Genomic DNA, 19284 nt, shown 5'->3' on the forward strand with positions numbered 1-19284 from the left:
AATTTCAAGTTTTTAAAAATAAATTAATTTAGTTTTCAAATTATTGTAAATGATTTAATTTGCTCTTTTTAAGTTCTTAAAAATTTGGAAATAATAATTAAATTTATTCATTTTAAAAATTTAACGACCAAATTAATTTATTTTTAAAAACTTAAGAAACAAATTAATTCTTCTAAAAAATTAAAAAATAAATTAAATTATTTAAAATAATTTGAGGATTAAAGTGATACTTAAACCTTTATTTTTATACCTCCTTAAAACTTTACTCCCACCACTTTGCTTTCAAAATTGGACATAAAATATTTTTAGGTGGGACCCATACAAATACATTCTCTCCTTTCAGTCCTTTGTGCCTTGTACCATTCTAAACAAGAGAAGGATTGTCATATGCCATATTATTCTTCGGTTCCAATCATTTTGTAGCTTTTTTACAAAAGTAAACAAAACTTTAGGCCTTCCTTGTCAGGGAAGAGAGATATAGGGTAAATGCAAATAAAGAAAATGAGAGAAAGTAGTCAGAAATAAAATGAAAATTAAGGGTCTTTGATCGAAGAAAAATAAAGAAAAAATGAGTAGAAATATAAAAGAAATAATATAATGAGTTTTACTATATTGTAGGGTAGACGGTAAATGCTTTCTATTTACTTTATTTTTCTTCCTCTAAACACACCAAATTATTTTCTTCCACCCTTCTTTCCTAATTTCTTACCTACCAAACAAGACATTAAGGGAAGAGAAGGATAAATGAAGTGAAAAAAATAGTTTTTAGAAGTCTGACCATAAACTCCATTGTGGTGCTTCACTAATGGATTAGGGTTTTTTTTTTTTTTTTTTTTGCCGAATATGCACCTTCTCTCTCCAATAAATTTCTAAAATACACAATTTTAAATTTTTTTCCCCACAATACACTTGTTTTGCATGTAGGTAGGAAGTCAGGTTTGGCCACCCCAACTTTCATGCTTGAGTTTTTCTCTTTTTTTTTTCTTTTTTTGTTTTAATTTAAATTATTAAAAAATATAAATATTATATTATATAAAAATATTTTTAATTGGTTTTAAAATTGCATTTTTATTAAATTAATTTTTTTAAGAGTTGATTAAATTAATTTTTTAATAAGAAAATGATATTATTAAATATAATTATTTTTGTTATATTATTTAATTTACTTAAGATATTTTTTAGGTGAATATTTTTTTAAAAAATATGAATTTTGTCTAATAATATATTTATTTTAGTAAAACAAATTAAAAATTTTAATATAATTATTTTACTAAATATAATTTGTTTTTTATGTAATTAGATTTAATTAAAAATAATAATACTTTTTGTTTAACAATTTATTTATAGAAGAACATTGTACTATATTATCAATAAAATACTTAAACAATCACATCTAATAACTCTGCAAATCTACACTAGTCTCTAAACAATTAAATGTCTCACTAGTAAAACTGACATGAAATGAACAACTCATAATCTCTTTTTTCACTCTCAAAATCATCATGGACGTCTGCTGCATTAATTACATGGAAAAAATCACAGTTCAAATTGATAACGCTATGCAATTTACATTAGTCTCTACAAAATTAAATGTCTCACCAGCAAAACTGACATGAAATGGATAACTCAAAATCTCTTCTTTCACTCTAAAATTATAATGAACATCTGCTACATCAGTTATTAGGGAAAAAGAAACATTAGATTCCAATACACATCAACGTGACCAAAAGCTCATACAACTATAAATAACACAAAACACACCTAATACAAACGCACAGTTTCACACAACATACCTTCATAAACCAAATTCAATCTTATTATTATGTCATTTTTTGAAGAAACAAACAGTCATACCATTGCTAACTCAAGATTAACCTTCATTTTTTTTAGATGGATCAATCACTCACAACCAAACTGGTGTTTATTTTCAAAGTCCAACTCCAACACCAATGCGGGTTCCTAATGACAGACTGTTCTTTGATACACTCAAGCTTAGAATGCACAACACCCTTCAACTAACTAACAGTCAATTAGTGGATGAGATCTACTATCGACAACCATTCATAGATGCACGTCAACAATATTTTTTTCAATCTCTACAATTGAAAAATGATGATGATGTTTACACAATGTTAATGTGCAATGAGCAATACTCGTGTGTTGGCCCTATAGAATTATTATGTACCATCAATAGAACACCTGATGCTATACTTAATCTGCTTTAATCCACCATCACTCCTACTCACGATGCAATTATGTATTACAACAGGAAGTGGAATATGCTACGTCGTGGATTTTTGGGTTACTCATCTACTAGAACAAATCCAATGAGATTTGGCATTCCTTCGGGATGTAACATGGACAAACTCAAGGATTTAATCAAGCAAGTTGTACCTATAGGGGTTCCCCTTATGGAATTTACGAATCACAATTGGTCAGACAATTGTTCTTTTGACAACCAAGTCATGCTAAGTGTTTAAAAAATTTAATTGAATATGAAATAATAAAATTGAAGAATGACGAAGACGTGCTAAAAGTGTTAGCACAATCCAACTATTGAAAACGATTTTGCCCAATAGAAATTTTGGCTATTTTTAACAAACTAGTAATTGAAATAGAAGAAGATATGCATCCTGCATAACATAGATTATCATTAGTTCGGTCACATTTGTGTTGTAATTGTATTGTTTAATATGTTTCATTATTCTTGACTATCATCTCAGTTACTACACTTTTAAATTTTATGTCTACTGTATAAGATAAATGTATCAATTATTTTTTCACTATATTTTTTAATTTGTTTTAATACTACTAACTAATTTTCTTATTTTTTAATTAACGAGCATAACAAAAAAATATCAACGACACATAAATTTAATCACAAAATTACATACAATGTAACTAATAAATTGTACTATAATTTTATTCAATTTTTTTTCATTTTTTTTATCTGTATATTTCTCTTTAAAAAAATTTAAAAAAAAAACTAAAAAATTAATTTAATAAAAAATTAATTTTAAAACCAATTAAAAATATTTTTATATAATATAATATTTATATTTTTTAATAATTTAAATTAAAAAAAAACTCAAGCACAAAAGTCAGGGGTCCAACTCCCCCTTCCTACCTGCATGCAAAACAAGTGTATTGTTGGAAAAAAAAATTTAAAATAGTGTATTCTTGGAATTTATTGGAGAGAGAAGGTGCATAAAAAAAAAAAAAAAACCAATGGATTAGCCAGGTTGCACGGTTCCTGCATGATGCCTTGAATAAATGAAGTGATATGATTGTTTCAACGGCTTTGCTGAAACAAAATTAGCAACTATTAGTTGTTCAACTCTCTTGTAGTTGTTATAATTGGGTACGTTTTTCATGTGTATCTGATGTGCCACCTAATTTTTCACGGTTGGATTGAGTGAATACGTCAGTCCTGTAAAGAAGATAGGACCATTGATGCTTTGTAGGGTAGGTGGTAAATGCCTTCTCCTGCTCCTATCACCTCAAATTTCTATTCCTAATTCTGTGACAAGCAGTTAAATATGATGGTATGGTAGTTGGTACCTTATATGCTAGACAATGGTAGTTAGGCATACGGAGAAGACTATAAAGAAGGAAGTTGTTAGTTGCTCCATAATCTTAGGAACCCCAAAAAGAGAAATAAAGAAAAAGGTAGAGACAATGTGACATGGTGCTCCAATGGGATTAGAGCATGAAGCTTTTAAATTATGGCAATTCGCTGGAGAGAAAACCTAGCTTTTCAGTGAAGTTAAAGTTGCCAATTGATTTGTGGGCATGCTGAATTCCCGGTTCATTGATACAATAAAATGGTCCAACGTTGAATGCTGGGAAAGGTTTTATGAATATGATTACTACATTTGCATGCATGCCAAATTCCGTACATCTACTCTACGGCATCATCATTGTTCCTCATAATACTTTTTCAACCTTTCTTCTTGCTTATTTTTTTCAATATAAATTCATTTTTCAAACAATCGTGGCGAAGTTAACAGGGCATCTAACTGCTAGGCACAAATTGTTTCTTAACTGAAGGGGAATTAAGAGGGGATGAGTCTGAATCACCAAGGTATTTATTTATTTATGTAAATCAATTCCCAATTATAATTGCTGGATGGGAATTGCTATAGCACCAACCCTCCAATCATTAGTTTAGTTGATATTTTCTGTTATAACACATTGGGGGGAAGGCTATATCTCACGACCAACAAGGTTTGTTGCTAGGGGTCAGACATGACAACATTATATATGTCCCCCCATGTCACAAATCTGAAAGTGAAGTTACACGAATCTAAAATCAACAGAGGTATCACTTTTTGACGATAATTTATTTCTTTTATTAAAATGCCAAAAGTAATATTTTTTTTGTTTATTTACACAATAAGTAAAGCTAGAAAAAAATATATTTCATTTAACACTTTTTAGAAAAAAACTACAAATAAAACTGAAGAGAAGGGTGTGATTGGTTGTGTTAATATTTTTTGTTTTCAAAAACTATTTTATAAAATAGTTATAGAACTAGTTTTTAGATAGCATTAGTGGGGGAAGGTGAGATAATGAAAGGAAGAACATGAGTAACAAAAAATCGAAAGTAAAATAAAAATAAAAATAAATTATAGTATAATCTTTACCTTATATTAATACAACACTTTAGTTCATGTTTGCTTTTCAGTCTAACTTGTTGTACACGAATCCCAAAATCAAACCAATTTACAAAACTCATTTTGTAAAAGAAAGAATGTAAATACTTTTTGCAAAACTTTCAACTTTCATTTGCAACGGTTATCAAACATACACTTATAATTCAAACGTAACACTAACACATTTATCCTGTAGGAAAAGGTTAATTAATTACTTAGTTTAAGGTGTAATGAATGAGTTTGTCCATTTGACTGATAATGTTGTCTCCCCCTTTTGTGAAACCGGTATTGATCCCGTCTATCTGTTGTCTATCCCTCCCCTGTACTGTACATTCTTTCCAAGTGCAGGAAATCATTCGAGAAGAACCAGGTCATAGGGTCTTGTAAACTAAAGCAAGAACAAGCCCATAATGTGGTGTTATGTTGTTGTATTTTTCACTATGGCCCTCCCTCAACCGAATATAAAATTCCAATAACCTTACTACAAACCCCACAGAAAGAGGAAGTAATGACCACAAAGGCATGGTTCTTGCAAATTGCCATAATGGGTACTCGATAGGGAAATCCTTCTACCAATGGTAGAGAAGAGGCAAGTGGTTGCTTTAACCAAAAATCGTGGCCTTAAGAAGACTTTTTTAACCATTTTGGATTTTTTTCCCTAACAAAATACTAAAATGGGTAATCAACCAAACTATTTATCTGTGATTGGCGGTCAAACAAAATGGGGGTACTCACAATGATATTTTAAATCGTTTATTTTAAAACCGATGTAGAAGAGTTGTAAAATAATTGATGTAAGAAATCATTGTGCCACACAAGATGACACCTCATGCATTTTACATGATGAAAATAATCCATAATAAATACATAGTTAATAAATCGTTTACTTGAACGCCTGAAATTTTGTTTGAGAAAAAAACGCAAAATGATTAAAAAAAAGTCTTGAAAGAATGTAAAACAAAGGGACAGAATTTGGTGTCAATATAAATTGATCTCATCTTTGTATATGCCGGTGTCACTAAAGTTGGAAATTTACTGAACTCAACTAAAAAACTGGTTGGTAACACATTAATTGACGGAATTTAGTTCTTTTAAAGTGATACTGTCTAGTAGTATTATCCTTGGTTCATAGCCCAGCCTCAAATTTTGACAAATAGGATGCATTCATAGCGTTATACTATTAAATATCACATGGAAGCAAGATCATTGATAAGGGATATGGAAATGGATAAACTAAGTAACTCAGTATTTGCAACTTGGTCAATAACTGAGATCAGTCAACTCTACATTGGTATGCATGCTTTGTAGTCTAAATCATATACTACATCCATATTCAAGTAACCCTGTGTTCTCATGTTGGTCAATATATTATTATGCTACGAAGTTTGCCTTCAATTTAATATGCAAAAAGTTTTGTCCTACTGCATGTACTAACCATACGGGATAGGAATCAGAGACACGAGAAGAAACAGTTTTTCCTTACTTGGCTTAAAAGTCGGAGTGATTACACGGTTATCAAGTTACCCAAGTAAACCCAACAAGTTAAAACAAATACTATTAATCATGGATTCAAATGCTTGAGATTGATAGCATCCAATGAGAAACATTCCAAAAGCGTATTTATTTACTTAGCCAAGTGATTCCCGTCGTGCATTGGGACATTAAATTAAGTAAAATATAACATGGTATTATTGACAAATATAATACAAACAAAAAGAAGGGAATAACGAGAAGATCTCAGATTACTAATAAGGTCAAAGTTCAATTAATTTTGGTTAGGATTTTATTATTATTTTAAGTACGAAACATATTTTGTATTCATGATAAACTGTAATACTGTATGGTATTTTGTAACCAATGGTAAATTGTAATTGTATAATTAATCCAAAAGTAGTGTCCCGTAGTATGTTATTTAGGCTGGTTTATATATATATATATATATACACACACACACAACTTTTTTAAATGGACTCGCAATATAATAAGATTTTTTCTTATGAGAAATTGTAACTTTTGTTCCCATTGAGAAGCGTAGTTTTATTTTTCTATTCCTAGGAGTGTTTGTTTAATCCAATTCGGCAAGGGGGAAAATACACAAACTAAGCTTAAAAAGAAAGAAAACACTTTTAAAACAAAAAATGAATTGGTAATTTGGTATTGGGATGGATCATAATCACAACAACGTGAATTTAGGGGTTGGTCCCGCATACACCAAATCCTACAAGTTGCCACACCCACACTAGATAGTCTAGGGGTGGTGCTACACGTAGTGACTCACTATTAATTTGTTTCCACCTTTAGTTAATTACTAACTCGTAATCATATTTCCACATGACCAAACACGATTATCATCTAATACAATTTGAATTTAAGTACGTGCATGCATGTTTTTTCTCCAAAATTATTATTAGTAACAAACAATTGACTGTTAGCCAAATGAAAAGAGAACGTCATGCAAATCCCTGTTGACAATGCTTGGATTCCCTTTTCACACCAAAAGGGTAACCCTTACTATATATAGTTTTAAAAAGATATTCAATTTTTTATAAAATAAAAAATATAATTTTAAATAGCAACTATAATATATTTTTTTATAGTGTACATGATAATATAAAATTCAATCTAACATTAGCATAAAATTCAATCCAATAATTTTATGTTTTAGTGTTATATATATATATATATATATATATATATATATATAAAATAATATTTTTATAAATTAATTATTGAGTTTGAGATGGATTTAAATCAAGTATTGCTTTAGAAAAAACTCAAACCCGACCTTGACCCAATTAACTTAGTTTTTCCGTGAAAATCAAGAAAGGTCCGGGACGGATACTGTGTGGGTTCACCCATTGACATGCCTACTCACATCACACTTTTTGGTAAGGAATTTGATTATTTATGATAAAGATAGAGTTTTAGAATTCCACGTGACCCCGCAGTGAGAGGTTCCCCACCCCAAAGCCTTGTCCATAAGTACTCCACCCCCACCAACTCATTCCCATAGTTGTCTCTGTGCCCTGTGCGCTCTTGCTCTTTGCTTATTCTTCACTGTCAACCGAAAAAATTATAAATAAAAAAAGCAGAGAAGAATAAGGAAATGGGTGTGTTCAGTGCAGTGCTGTGCCTTATGTCCCTAATGTGGATGGTGGAAGCTCGAATTCCAGGCGTTTACACGGGCGGCGCCTGGCAAAGTGCTCACGCTACATTCTACGGAGGATCCGATGCATCCGGCACCATGGGTATGTAGTTATGTATAGTGCTATGTAACATGATGCTTGACGTTTATGATTTTCTCTAACATACATGTAGAAACAAAAGCTGAGACTTGAGACTTTATTAATGTGCGGCATTGTTGTGTTGTGTTGTGTTCAGGAGGAGCATGCGGGTACGGGAACCTGTACAGCCAAGGGTACGGAGTGAACACTGCAGCGTTGAGCACGGCACTCTTCAACAGCGGCCTCAGCTGCGGTGCGTGCTTTGAGATCAAATGCGCAAACGACAAGCAGTGGTGTCACTCCGGCAGCCCTTCCATCTTCATCACCGCCACCAACTTCTGTCCCTCAAATTACGCTCTTCCAAACGACAATGGCGGCTGGTGCAACCCCCCTCGCCCTCACTTCGACCTCGCCATGCCCATGTTCCTTAAAATCGCCGAATACCGCGCCGGCATCGTCCCTGTCGCCTACCGCAGGTAAATTTAACATTCATTCACTTGTTTAGCTTTTTCACGCCACAACCCATCATTCGGTTCTTATTGGATGGATCTGTCCAAGGTCCAATGACTTGAATACCAAATGATCTGATTCAAATATAACATTATTATATAACTGATGCTAAATCTAAAAGAAAGAGGCTGATTATATATACTTTAATATTTGAATATGCTTAAATTACATGTCTTTTTTTCAAGACATGTCACATGATTGTAGTGACTCATGCAGGGTGGCATGTAGGAAGCATGGGGGGATCAGGTTCACAATAAACGGTTTCCGTTACTTTAACCTGGTTTTGATCAGCAACGTGGCGGGTGCAGGGGATATCGTGCACGCCTACGTTAAGGGGTCACGAACCGGGTGGATAGCAATGAGCAGAAACTGGGGTCAGAACTGGCAGTCAAACGCCGTTTTGGTGGGCCAGGCTTTGTCCTTCAGAGTTACCGCCAGTGACCGTCGCTCTTCTACCTCTTGGAACATTGTTCCACCAAATTGGCAATTTGCTCAAACTTTCACTGGAAAGAACTTCCGTGTCTGAACACTGGCTTCATCCCTTTACTTTCTTTTTCATTTTCTTAATATAATGAAATACAAGTTTATTTCTCTTTCCAGTTTTGCCCTTAGACCCTGATCTTTTGGAGAAAAAAAGAGTGAGTGACAGCTTGTTGTGACAAGTTCTTTGATTTTGGTTTCTCGTTGGTGGGTTTCATATTTTTAATGTATAATTGAGGGTGCGCGTGTGAAGTTGTACGTTCCGATTTCTGTAGGAAATGCTGAAGCGGCTAACAAAAAAGGGTAGCCCGCGGCAAATTGATAGTAGTATTTTTTATTTTATACAATGATACTATTGTAATTGCTATTAATATATTGTTCCATCATGGATCTAAGGAAGCGTGTTGTGATTGTGCTTGACTTTACGTAAAAGCTCAGATGAGAATAGTATTTGGTTTGTTTCCTTCCGGTTCATGCTTTTGCTGTCTCTACTTTTTCCCTCTACCGTTCGTTGGGGTGCACAATGTTTGTCGGAAAAACCCGACTGCAGACTTGTCTAGGATTTAATGCGTGTTTGGATTTATCTTCAAACATAAATTCTTAAAGCTACTCTCATGGTTCTAAGAAACGTCTGGCACCAAAAGCTTCTCATTCCCACTTCCAATAAAGAAGCTAGGAATTATAACTTGTGATTTTCACATCTTGGACGAGAATAGCAGAATCCAACACGGGCTTAGTAACTTTCACGTCCATGTGTTCAGACGTGGAATTGACGCTAGTAGTCAATGATCAAAATAATAATCCAATCCCATCCCATCTACTGCACATTAAATTTCAAACAGCGAGATTCATTCAACTAGTTATTACTAAAGCCAGGGAAAGAAATCAAGTGGTTTTTTTTTTTTTCCTGAATGAAATCGAGTATATTTCTGACGGTTTGTTTGAGATCTCCCATTAATTAATTATATAATTTTAAAAAATATATATAAATAGAAACAATCCTCTTTTTATGTATTACTTATTTTTGAGATTAAGTTTAAATTTAAATTATAAGATGATATTAGAATTTCATAACTATTATTATTGGGTCCTATCTAACATCCATCATTGGATCAACTATTTGATGTGTTTAAATGATCAAATATATTTTTCGTCTTGGAAAATATAAGAATTTAATATTATATATTTAAAAAACATATTTTAACCTACTGCAAAGTGTATATTTGAAATATTCTATATTCAATATGAGAATGGTGTTTTGGATATTTTACATAATTATTAAAATAACCAAAATGTATATAATAGAGAAACAATTTTAATCTTATAAACTATCTTTTATGATTATGATTATGTTCAAATCCAAATTATAAGGTAATGATTAAGATCCACTAAAATGAACCTAGGATTGTAAGTTCCATACCGGGTCAACATCCAAGAGCTTGAATTTGATTAAAGATCTTCTTGCGATGAGTTTAATTGTGTGTTTATCTTTAAATTGTAACAAGGGTTTTTTTTTATTGTTTTAAGTATTAAATTGGTGGGTTTAATGAAAAATTGTGAATATTAATGAGAAGATATTTTCGTAATTTTATTGTATTTAAAATATAAAATAATCCGTCCATGAAAGGCAGTAAATAACTTTGGTCACCGCTTTACTTTTGGAAATTAGGGAAAAACTCAAACTAGTTAGCGTATTTGGATTATATTCACAATGAAAAAAATCAATTAAATTTTTATGATAAAGACGCAAACTTTAGTTTTACTTTTTCATGGTGTCGGAGTAAAATTAATTTTTGTGTACTATCCAAACACACTACTTAGGTATCATTGAACTTTTCTAAATCTAGTATCGCGGATATTGTTGATTCTTGATTGTTTATAATGTTTCATAGATTATCTAAAGTTCATTGTAGAATTAATCTAATGATTCTTCACAATTCACTTTGAATATAACGCTTATCAAAATTACTAACGCGTTTAAAAGTGTATGGAATCTAAAGCCATTGCTTTGGTACTCAGAAAAACACCTTAACTAACGCAAAGATGTATGCAATTTGGACACCGGTTGCAGCAGTAGTTGAAGAAATTTCGGGAGAGAAAATATAGAGTCAGGCCAACCAAAATTGTCAGCAATTCTAAAGTATATACTCCTTTTGATTAAAATCATTTCACACAAGCTGTATTGATATATTTTGGAAAAATAAATTTGTAGTACTTATACCTTTCGTCAAGCGTAATCAAAGTATTATTATCAACAAATTAACATATAGATTAAGAAATACTACATTCAATTGTAGATATTATATTTGAACTAAAATATCAATTATTTTGAAGGGAAAAAAAGCTAAAACAAAAAAAAAAATGGGAAGGAGGTAATGACATTTATTAAGCATTAAAATTGTTTCTAAAAATATGGATTTTTTTTTTATGTAAAGGATATATTATATCAAAACTCTGCGTTAGAGCATGATGCCCGCAAAATCAAACCGCAGTAAATATTTACATTCCTATGGAAGGTGATAAAAAAAGATGGAGTCCCCAAGCAAAACAGACCATAATCAGCTCTAACCAATCCGCCACTGCATTCCCCTCCCTGTATGTGTGGGAAATTTTAACCTCACAATCTCTATTAACAAACTGATTAATAAGCCTGGCAACAGACCAATAATGATGGGTATACTGCACCGAACCCATAATAAGAGAATAACTTACAGCAGAGCCAGTTTCAATTCAACCCACAATTTACTGACATTGTTGAATAGTATAGTATATTTACAAATAACAATGTTAACTAAAAATATAAATCTAATATGCCACTTCAATTTCAAGCAAGGTCTGATATTAATTTGAAACAGATTCTAAACAAAAATGTTCTAAGGCAATAAAAGAACCCGATCACAAGGGAAAAAACAATATGATATCAGTATTGCATGTAACATACTATAAGTCTATAACCAACCTTTGGGGCACTATAGAGTTGAACTAAATCAATTTCACCATGATGTCGATGACAACTACATTAGCCTCATTGGAATAAGAACCGAAAATTTAAGTTCCGCATCAGTCCTACTTCTTTCGCTTTAACGTTTTCCATTGCTTGATTATATAAGAACAACCCTCCTTTAAGGAAGCTTTCCTTCCTTCTTTAGAATGCCATAACTCCCGTAATGGGTATCTACCACTAGGGTTGAACTCATTCAACTCCTTCAGAGCTGTAACCACAGCTTGAAAGACATCGTCACCAAACTCATCCTTTAAAGTTCTCAGTTTTTCATCTTCTTCATCTAAAACTTCCTGCATAATATATCCAACATATATTATATCGTGATCCATGCACCAAACATCAGGGGAAAAAGTGCCAACAAAGTGCTCAAAATATGAGTAGCACCTTACCCTGCCAAATCTTTGAACAATATCTACAGCATACCATGGTTTTAACTATTATGAAATGATGCAATGACTTTTTAAAGTATTATACTATTATTACTAGCTTGGATAATGAGGCAATCAGGTAATTTCCGCAATTAAAATGACCATATGAACAAACCCCAGGGATAAAAAAGATGACTTCTATTTGAACAAGTAATTCTGGAAGTGATTGTACCTTGGCTTTCCCTTCCCTATCTATTAAAACTTTAAATGGAAACCAGTTTGGATCTCTAAGATAAGCCTCGTACTGTGAACACAACTCCACTGCTTTCAGATTCACTTCATCACCAGAATATTTTCTCTTTGCTGCACTCAAAAAGGGCTTTCCATCAAGCTCCCCCATTCTTTTGACACCAATAAAAGCCCGACTACTATTTGTCTTCCCCAGCCACTGTGAATAAGGAAATTATACTACTTAAACAAAATACATACAAAAAGATCGCAGCAACAGTAACACAACATACTACCTGAACTATAGAGCATATTTGCTACAAGCTTAAGCATTATACCAGTTTTATAGACAATAGACCTGACCTAATTCTACCAGTTTTTACCAAAAATTTTAAACCATGTAGATTTAAATCATCTCCCTTTAGACACCAACAAATATATAGCCATTTCTCAAAGGGCAAGCAAGCAACCACATTATTTCACAGAAGATGGTACCATTGAAAAACTACAATTCTCAAATATGGAGACAAGAGTTAAAACACAGCATGTGTAGCATGCACATTGCAAATATATGCAAAACAAATGAGTTCAAGTTATTGCAGCAAATCAACAATGTTATATTCTGAATATGATTCCAATTAATGTTAACAAGCAGACTAGTAAACACGAAACACTCTGCTGCGATTAGTATATAACAAGTTTGTTAGGAAGGTTGATCAGATTCAGTCACAGCAGGAGCCAAAGGCCTTGTGAGTGTACCAAAGGAGGAATAAGGCCCATTAATTGTAGTTTGAGTAATAAAGAGTTTGTTATCATACTGTTATGACAGTTAGTATCATTATGCTAGAGCAGCTAGGGTAGTTAGGGGTAATGAGGATAAATAGACCTTTTTAGCAATAGCTGGGGATTATGTAGAGTTTACCTTTTGATGTTGAGAAGGCTAGTCCTTGTGGAAAGGAGAAAACAGTTACTGATCTTTCATGATAGCAACCATTTTTTCTCTGTTCTCTCTGAATCATTACTCTCATATCTCTTCTTTCTCTTCCTACATCCCTATTATCTCCATAATCAACAAGGACTCCTAACAAAGTTGTATGTCAATTAAAAAAATCAAGACAAACCTTACGTTTCTGCAGAATTTTACCAGGTAACTTATACAAATAAAAGCCCTCAATCCCAGTTAGTAAAATGATTACTTGGAGAAGACCTTTCAGTTAAAAGCCTAGAGTTATAATAATATCAAACAGATTTACATTTATGCTTGGGAATAGACACATACACGTATTAACTCCTTGCGAGCATCTTGCAACTCGTCATTGGTTTTACGCTCCTTGACAACAAGAGCTTGTTGAAGTGCTTCCAGTCCTTCTAATTCCTCCTCCTTATCTTCTAGTTCTGTTTTAATTGCATCCAATTTATTTTTCTCCTCCTCGTCATCCTCTCCTATTTGTTTCCTTACTTGAAGATTTCCTTTCAATTGTTGAATCCCTAATTCCAATTTTTGTTTGGCATCAAGTTCATTTTGTAGTTCAAGAATTTTTTTGTGCATTTTCTCCTTTTCTTCCTGCATTTAAAACCAAAAAAAAATGACTCAGTAAAAAACCTTATATGACTACACGCAAAGGAATTAAATTAATTATTGGTAAAAAGAAGAATATGGAATTTGTGCCTTGTGTTCTTCTGCCAAATGCATCACTCTCTCATCGGCTTTGTTCTGCTCCATTATTGCCATCTCATTCTGCAAACAAAAGAGATGAAGAACAAAGTTCATCACTATTCAAATTATTTAAATTTAAATAAATGGAGCATTAGTCGCAATCTGACACAAAGAAACTGGGATATCCAAAAATTTAAGCAGCCAAAAAATATTACATTTTTCCTTTCAAGGTACAGTTTTCTCCTCTCATTCTCATTCTTCACTTGACTTCTCTGTAGATCCTTCTCACGGCCCTCTAGTTCTTTCCTCTGAGCATGCAGTTCCAATCTGGCCTTTTCACGACCCCTATAAAACACCTCCCAATATTTCTGGGTAGTTTGATGCATCTTTTTTATTTCTAATTGAACAAGGTGAGACACAACGTAAGCCACCAAGAAAAGGTTAGAAAATTTTCACTAAAAAGTAAAACAAACAATAGGCTATCTGGAATGGAAAGATATAATCACAACCAGATTATTTCACCTTTCAACACACAATAAGCTATGCCAAAAAAAAGAAAAAGAAACCACTTCAAACTTCAGCGTACCATTATTATATGATTCAATCATCACTTCTTTCTCATCCATAACTCTGTTCAGGGACACACTAATATCATCATATTTGCTGCAAACCTGCTCCAATGTCTCATTTCTCACTTTCAAGGTTTTAGCTAAATCTAAGACAAGCAGCGATGTTTTCCTTTTTTCCTCTGCTTGTTTTCCAGAAACAGATTGCAAATCCCCCGTCTTCCGAAGCTGATCACCAATTATACTCTTGGAGTGGTAGTCGTCATCACGAGCTACCCATCCATACAGTCTATCCCCTCGGTCTCTTAATTTGTTGTAATCCCTCTTACCACAATGTTCTGCCTCAAAACTTCTTCCAAAGTTCATTGCATTGGTGAAACCCTCCCAGTCTTTGGAGAATTCTACAATGGCAAAGCCTGAATGTCCATAACGGTTCCATAATGGTTGAACTTTCAAAGGATGAAATCCTTTCAAAGTAAACTCATCCCTTAGTTTGGAACCACTATCTCCAGTACGCCTTCCGTCTTTAAATTCAGTGGCAATGTTTGCAACAATGCCCATCCAAGGCCAGACAAATAGTTGATCTTTGCCAACTTTTTCTGATCTATCATTGACAATGACAACATTTCCTGGTCTATCATTCACAACTTTCCCAAATCTATCATTGTAAACGTTTCCAGATCCATCAATGACCACTTTTCCGGATCTATCATGGACCACTTTTCCTGGTCTATCAAGGACAACGCTTCCTGCTTTATCATGGACAACACTTCCTGGCCTATCATTTTCATCAAGATACTTTTTAATGTACAATTGAAGAGCAGAGTGCTTAGCTAAATCCTTTGTCTTCATGCTCCGTGAGTCCCTTTCAAATCTTACTGCATGCTTCAAAAGCTCATTCAATGAGTATTCCCGCTTGTCCTGGCAAAAGGGACACTTATACGATGACTTGGAGATTTTGAGCTTATAGTAATCACTCTTCAAGTCTTTATAATATTCACGTTCATAATATTCAAAGTCAGACTCCCGAACTCGTTCTCGTCCACCGGACATCTGCAAATGAGAGATTTAAGATTAGTTGCAAGCTTCTTTTTTTTTATCAGCCAATAAAAGATATATATTAATGAGAGTACAAGAAGTACCCCTGTTACAAAAGGTTCCCTACAGAACATTCCACACAGTTTAATGAGCCAAAATACATGAAGGAAACATTTAGAAACAGAAACAGTAATGCTGTATGGTGTCTCCCTGCACAACTGAAGTTAAGATAAATAACATTATATGTTTCCTAAATTTTGACTATGCAAGAATCTACCCAACATGTTCCTTGTGAATTCACTCCCTTTCCTTCATATCCCAAAAATCCCAACCAACCAACAGACAACAACTTTCTGAAATTTATCTTGTAAAGCTAATCACGTAATTATTTCACCCAGGTAGCAATATATCATCTCAGTTTAGTCATTCCCTCTAAATACCAAAACAGAATGCTTTATGAAGTTGCTGGACATGAATATAGAATTTGTCCTATGACCATGAACTATGCAGCCAGTATTACTATTGACATGTAACTTCCATTACAGAGAACAAAAGGAAGCCTGGTTGTGCAAGGCTCTATTGCTGCCTCGGTCTTGATATCACTGTAACCATGAACTGCTACTTGAATTTTCATTGAGCCACCTACAAACATTTAAAAAAGATTGTTGACCATTCATAGAAAGACAAGTTAAAGTCCTTCGTTTTCCTGGACAACCATGACCAAGAATGGACTTTAATCATCTCCCATACCTGTTCACCATCCATGTTTCCATCCTTAAAAAGCAGAATATTTCTCTGTGACCATAGAGATCACACCACTGCGCACCATACCACCATCCGTTTCACAGCCAACTTCTTTCCAAAGATCCCACATGAATGTTGCCTTAGGTGCATTTTAGGATCTCTGTTGGGCAGTATGTATCCCCAACCAAGCATAGCACTTATTCCAGATGCTTGATGAAAATGTACAGCTGAACATCAAATGCTCCATAGGTTCCTCCTCTAGATTGCAAAAGGGACACACATAGTCTGCTGGCTGTAATTAGATATTTCTCCTCCTCGAGTTCCTTTTTGTTTGTATCCTATCCTGCACAACCCTCCTTACAAAAGCAGCCATCTTCGAAGGAATTGGTGTTTCCCATATACTCTTAAAACACATCAGCATCTTCACACAGAATATTACATTGTGTAAACAAAATCATTTAACAGCATAAAGATGTATACAATCAGTTGCAAGCTTTATAACACTTAAATTAAAAAACAAATACTAGTAGCTTATTTTTCAAAATAAGTGGATCCCCGCAAAGGTCATCAAACGTACACAAACAAGCGAATATTAAAATTAAAACCATGACGATATGTATAAAAAACAAAACAAAAAAAACTGGATGATTATTATGCGCAGCGATATTTACAGTTTGTCTATCATCAACAGATTCTCCATTTTACATGTAGCTGACTCAGAGTGCGAAAAACGCTTTTGTCGTTGTTATATATATATGCCATCACTCACTCACAAAGCTTAAGAAAATTTTCCGAACAAGAAGAGAACCTATAATGTAGTACCTTGCGCTGGAAGAATAGCAACAGAGCTTTGACGATGACGAGTTCGGACGTCGATCAACCTGAAGAGCAGAGGAGAAAATCAAGAGATGATGTTAGAAAGCGAATGAAAAAATAGACGAAAAAACCTAAACCCTTACTCGACACTAAAACTATATTTTACTGAGAGTAGAACACCAGAAATCAGAAATCGTGAATCAACACTATAGAAGCTGAAACGCTGTTGTTACCTTTGTCTCGACTAAGAGCACAAAACTGGTAGGGTTTCTACTTTGAATTGGAAGCTAAAGAGGTTGAGAGAGAGGTGTTTTGCTTCAAAGTTGTTGCATTGCAGGTGCTGCTATGCGATTGCGCGCATACTCCGGTTGGGCGATTGGGTTGTATTACGGGGCAAATAGTCACTTTTGCTGTCCGATTAATAACATAGCCTATGACACATAAGATAAATTTGTCACATTTCTAATTGCGAGCATATGACTATATTTATTATATAATATTTTAAAAAAAAATAAGTTGTTAAAAATAAAAATATAAAATTTAGTTCTCAAGAGTATAACAAGTACGATAAATATATCTTGAAAGAACTATATCACACTTATAAGTGTTTGTTTCTTTTATATTACTTTTAAGCTATCAATACACAAAAAAAGAAAAATAAATTTCATTATAAAATGATAAAAAAATTATTGTTTCTGTTAAATCAAATACTATGTATTTAATTAATTTTATAATAATTTTTTCATAATAAAATATAAATGTCTATTAGTATATACAATGACATCAAATTACAAATTATAATAAAAGTTTGTTGATTTTTAAATTGATTTTTTTTAAATCATACACAAATATTTCTTATTGATTAGTCATTTAAAAAATTATAACCTTAAAAGAAAATCATTTCAAAGGAAGTAAGTGTTTTTTACAAATTAAAAGTGTCATTACAATTGTAATTTTCTCTAAAAATTATTCATGAATCTAATTTAATTTACAATAAGCATTTTTTTTACTTGAACATTTCATCAGGCATGGGAGTACAAAAAAATCATTTACGAGTTTATAAAAAAAATATATTTTTTATTTTAGACTCAATTTAAATTACAAGTTTTTATCATTAATTTAAAGTTAATAAAGCAAATATAAAAATAATTATTTATTATACTTTTTCTTATTTAATTTTTTTCTTTCACCTTAATTCCATGATCTGAATTTTAGTTAACAACCAAATCAAAATTTTAAATATACACCTTTGTTATTTGAGATGAGTTAAGTTAAAAAAAATATTAAATTATTATTTTGATCTTTTTGTTGTAATCATTGTAAATTTTTTTCAAATTATAATAATTAGTTACAATATATTATTAACTTTCGGATAGATTTGTCACACTTTTTATATTTTTTGGGACTAAATTTTGTATTTTTTACCGGTGGGCGGACAAAAAGCCACAAAAATATTATAATATTAAATGACAAACATCTTCCTATATTGACAATTTGAGATAGACACATTAACAATCATTTCAGTGACAAATGTATCTTTGTACCACGTAGGCTATTTTATTAACGGTTAGATTTGTCACAATTTTTACACTTTCGAAAACTAAATTTTGTATTTTCATCATTTAAAAATGCATATGCCAGTGAATTACACGTTCAGGACAAAAATGATTAATATACCCTTTCGTTTCCCGTTATGCCTTCTTTTTTTTTCCTCTTTCCAAAAGCTAATTTTATCTACTTAGTAGTATTGTTCTTCAAAAAAATCTACTTATTATTATTAAAAAAAAACAATCAATAATTTGAATACAAATTATAATGACAATAATATATATATATATATATATATTATAATATAAGAATAAGAATTACATAATATGTTATTTTGTATAGAAAACGAACTCTCATTTTTAATTCGGTTAAGATTAGATACGATCTTCAATTTGGGGGGAAATACAAGAAAATAAGCTGACTTCATCCGCTGGCAGTAAATCCTG

The 19284-nt window shown here is 32.4% G+C and overlaps 2 protein-coding genes across 2 annotated transcripts; one reads left to right on the forward strand and one right to left on the reverse strand.

The window, feature by feature from the left end:
• Window positions 1–7761: 7761 nt before the first annotated feature.
• LOC114387341 (expansin-A4-like) lies at window positions 7762–9291 on the forward strand. Its single transcript, XM_028347508.1, has 3 exons — window positions 7762–7903; window positions 8037–8355; window positions 8606–9291. The coding sequence occupies exons 1-3, from the start codon at window positions 7762–7764 to the stop codon at window positions 8913–8915; spliced, it is 771 nt and encodes a 256-aa protein (XP_028203309.1). The 3' UTR covers window positions 8916–9291.
• A 2301-nt stretch (window positions 9292–11592) lies between these two features.
• On the reverse strand, window positions 11593–17698 carry LOC114387085 (factor of DNA methylation 4-like). Its single transcript, XM_028347207.1, has 8 exons — window positions 17524–17698; window positions 17297–17355; window positions 14713–15745; window positions 14342–14523; window positions 14139–14207; window positions 13749–14033; window positions 12474–12689; window positions 11593–12163 (listed from the first exon to the last, which is right to left on the reverse strand). Exons 3-8 carry the CDS (start codon window positions 15743–15745, stop codon window positions 11936–11938), a joined length of 2013 nt encoding a protein of 670 aa, XP_028203008.1. The 5' UTR covers window positions 17297–17355; window positions 17524–17698; the 3' UTR covers window positions 11593–11935.
• Between the last annotated feature and the right edge of the window lie 1586 nt (window positions 17699–19284).

Source organism: Glycine soja, chromosome 15, assembly GCF_004193775.1.
Source record: "Glycine soja cultivar W05 chromosome 15, ASM419377v2, whole genome shotgun sequence".
NCBI lineage: Eukaryota > Viridiplantae > Streptophyta > Magnoliopsida > Fabales > Fabaceae > Glycine > Glycine soja.

Coding starts and splice junctions, on each gene's coding strand:
- LOC114387085 (XM_028347207.1), bottom strand. CDS start 15,745: ATGTCCGGTGGACGAGAACGAGTTCGGGAGTCTGACTTTGAATATTAT. Junction 14,034..14,138: donor ATTTGGCAGAAGAACACAAG/GCACAAATTCCA, acceptor TTTTAAATGCAG/GAAGAAAAGGAGAAAATGCA. Junction 12,164..12,473: donor ATAGGGAAGGGAAAGCCAAG/GTACAATCACTT, acceptor TATATTATGCAG/GAAGTTTTAGATGAAGAAGA.
- LOC114387341 (XM_028347508.1), top strand. CDS start 7,762: ATGGGTGTGTTCAGTGCAGTGCTGTGCCTTATGTCCCTAATGTGGATG. Junction 7,904..8,036: donor CGATGCATCCGGCACCATGG/GTATGTAGTTAT, acceptor TGTTGTGTTCAG/GAGGAGCATGCGGGTACGGG. Junction 8,356..8,605: donor GTCCCTGTCGCCTACCGCAG/GTAAATTTAACA, acceptor TGACTCATGCAG/GGTGGCATGTAGGAAGCATG.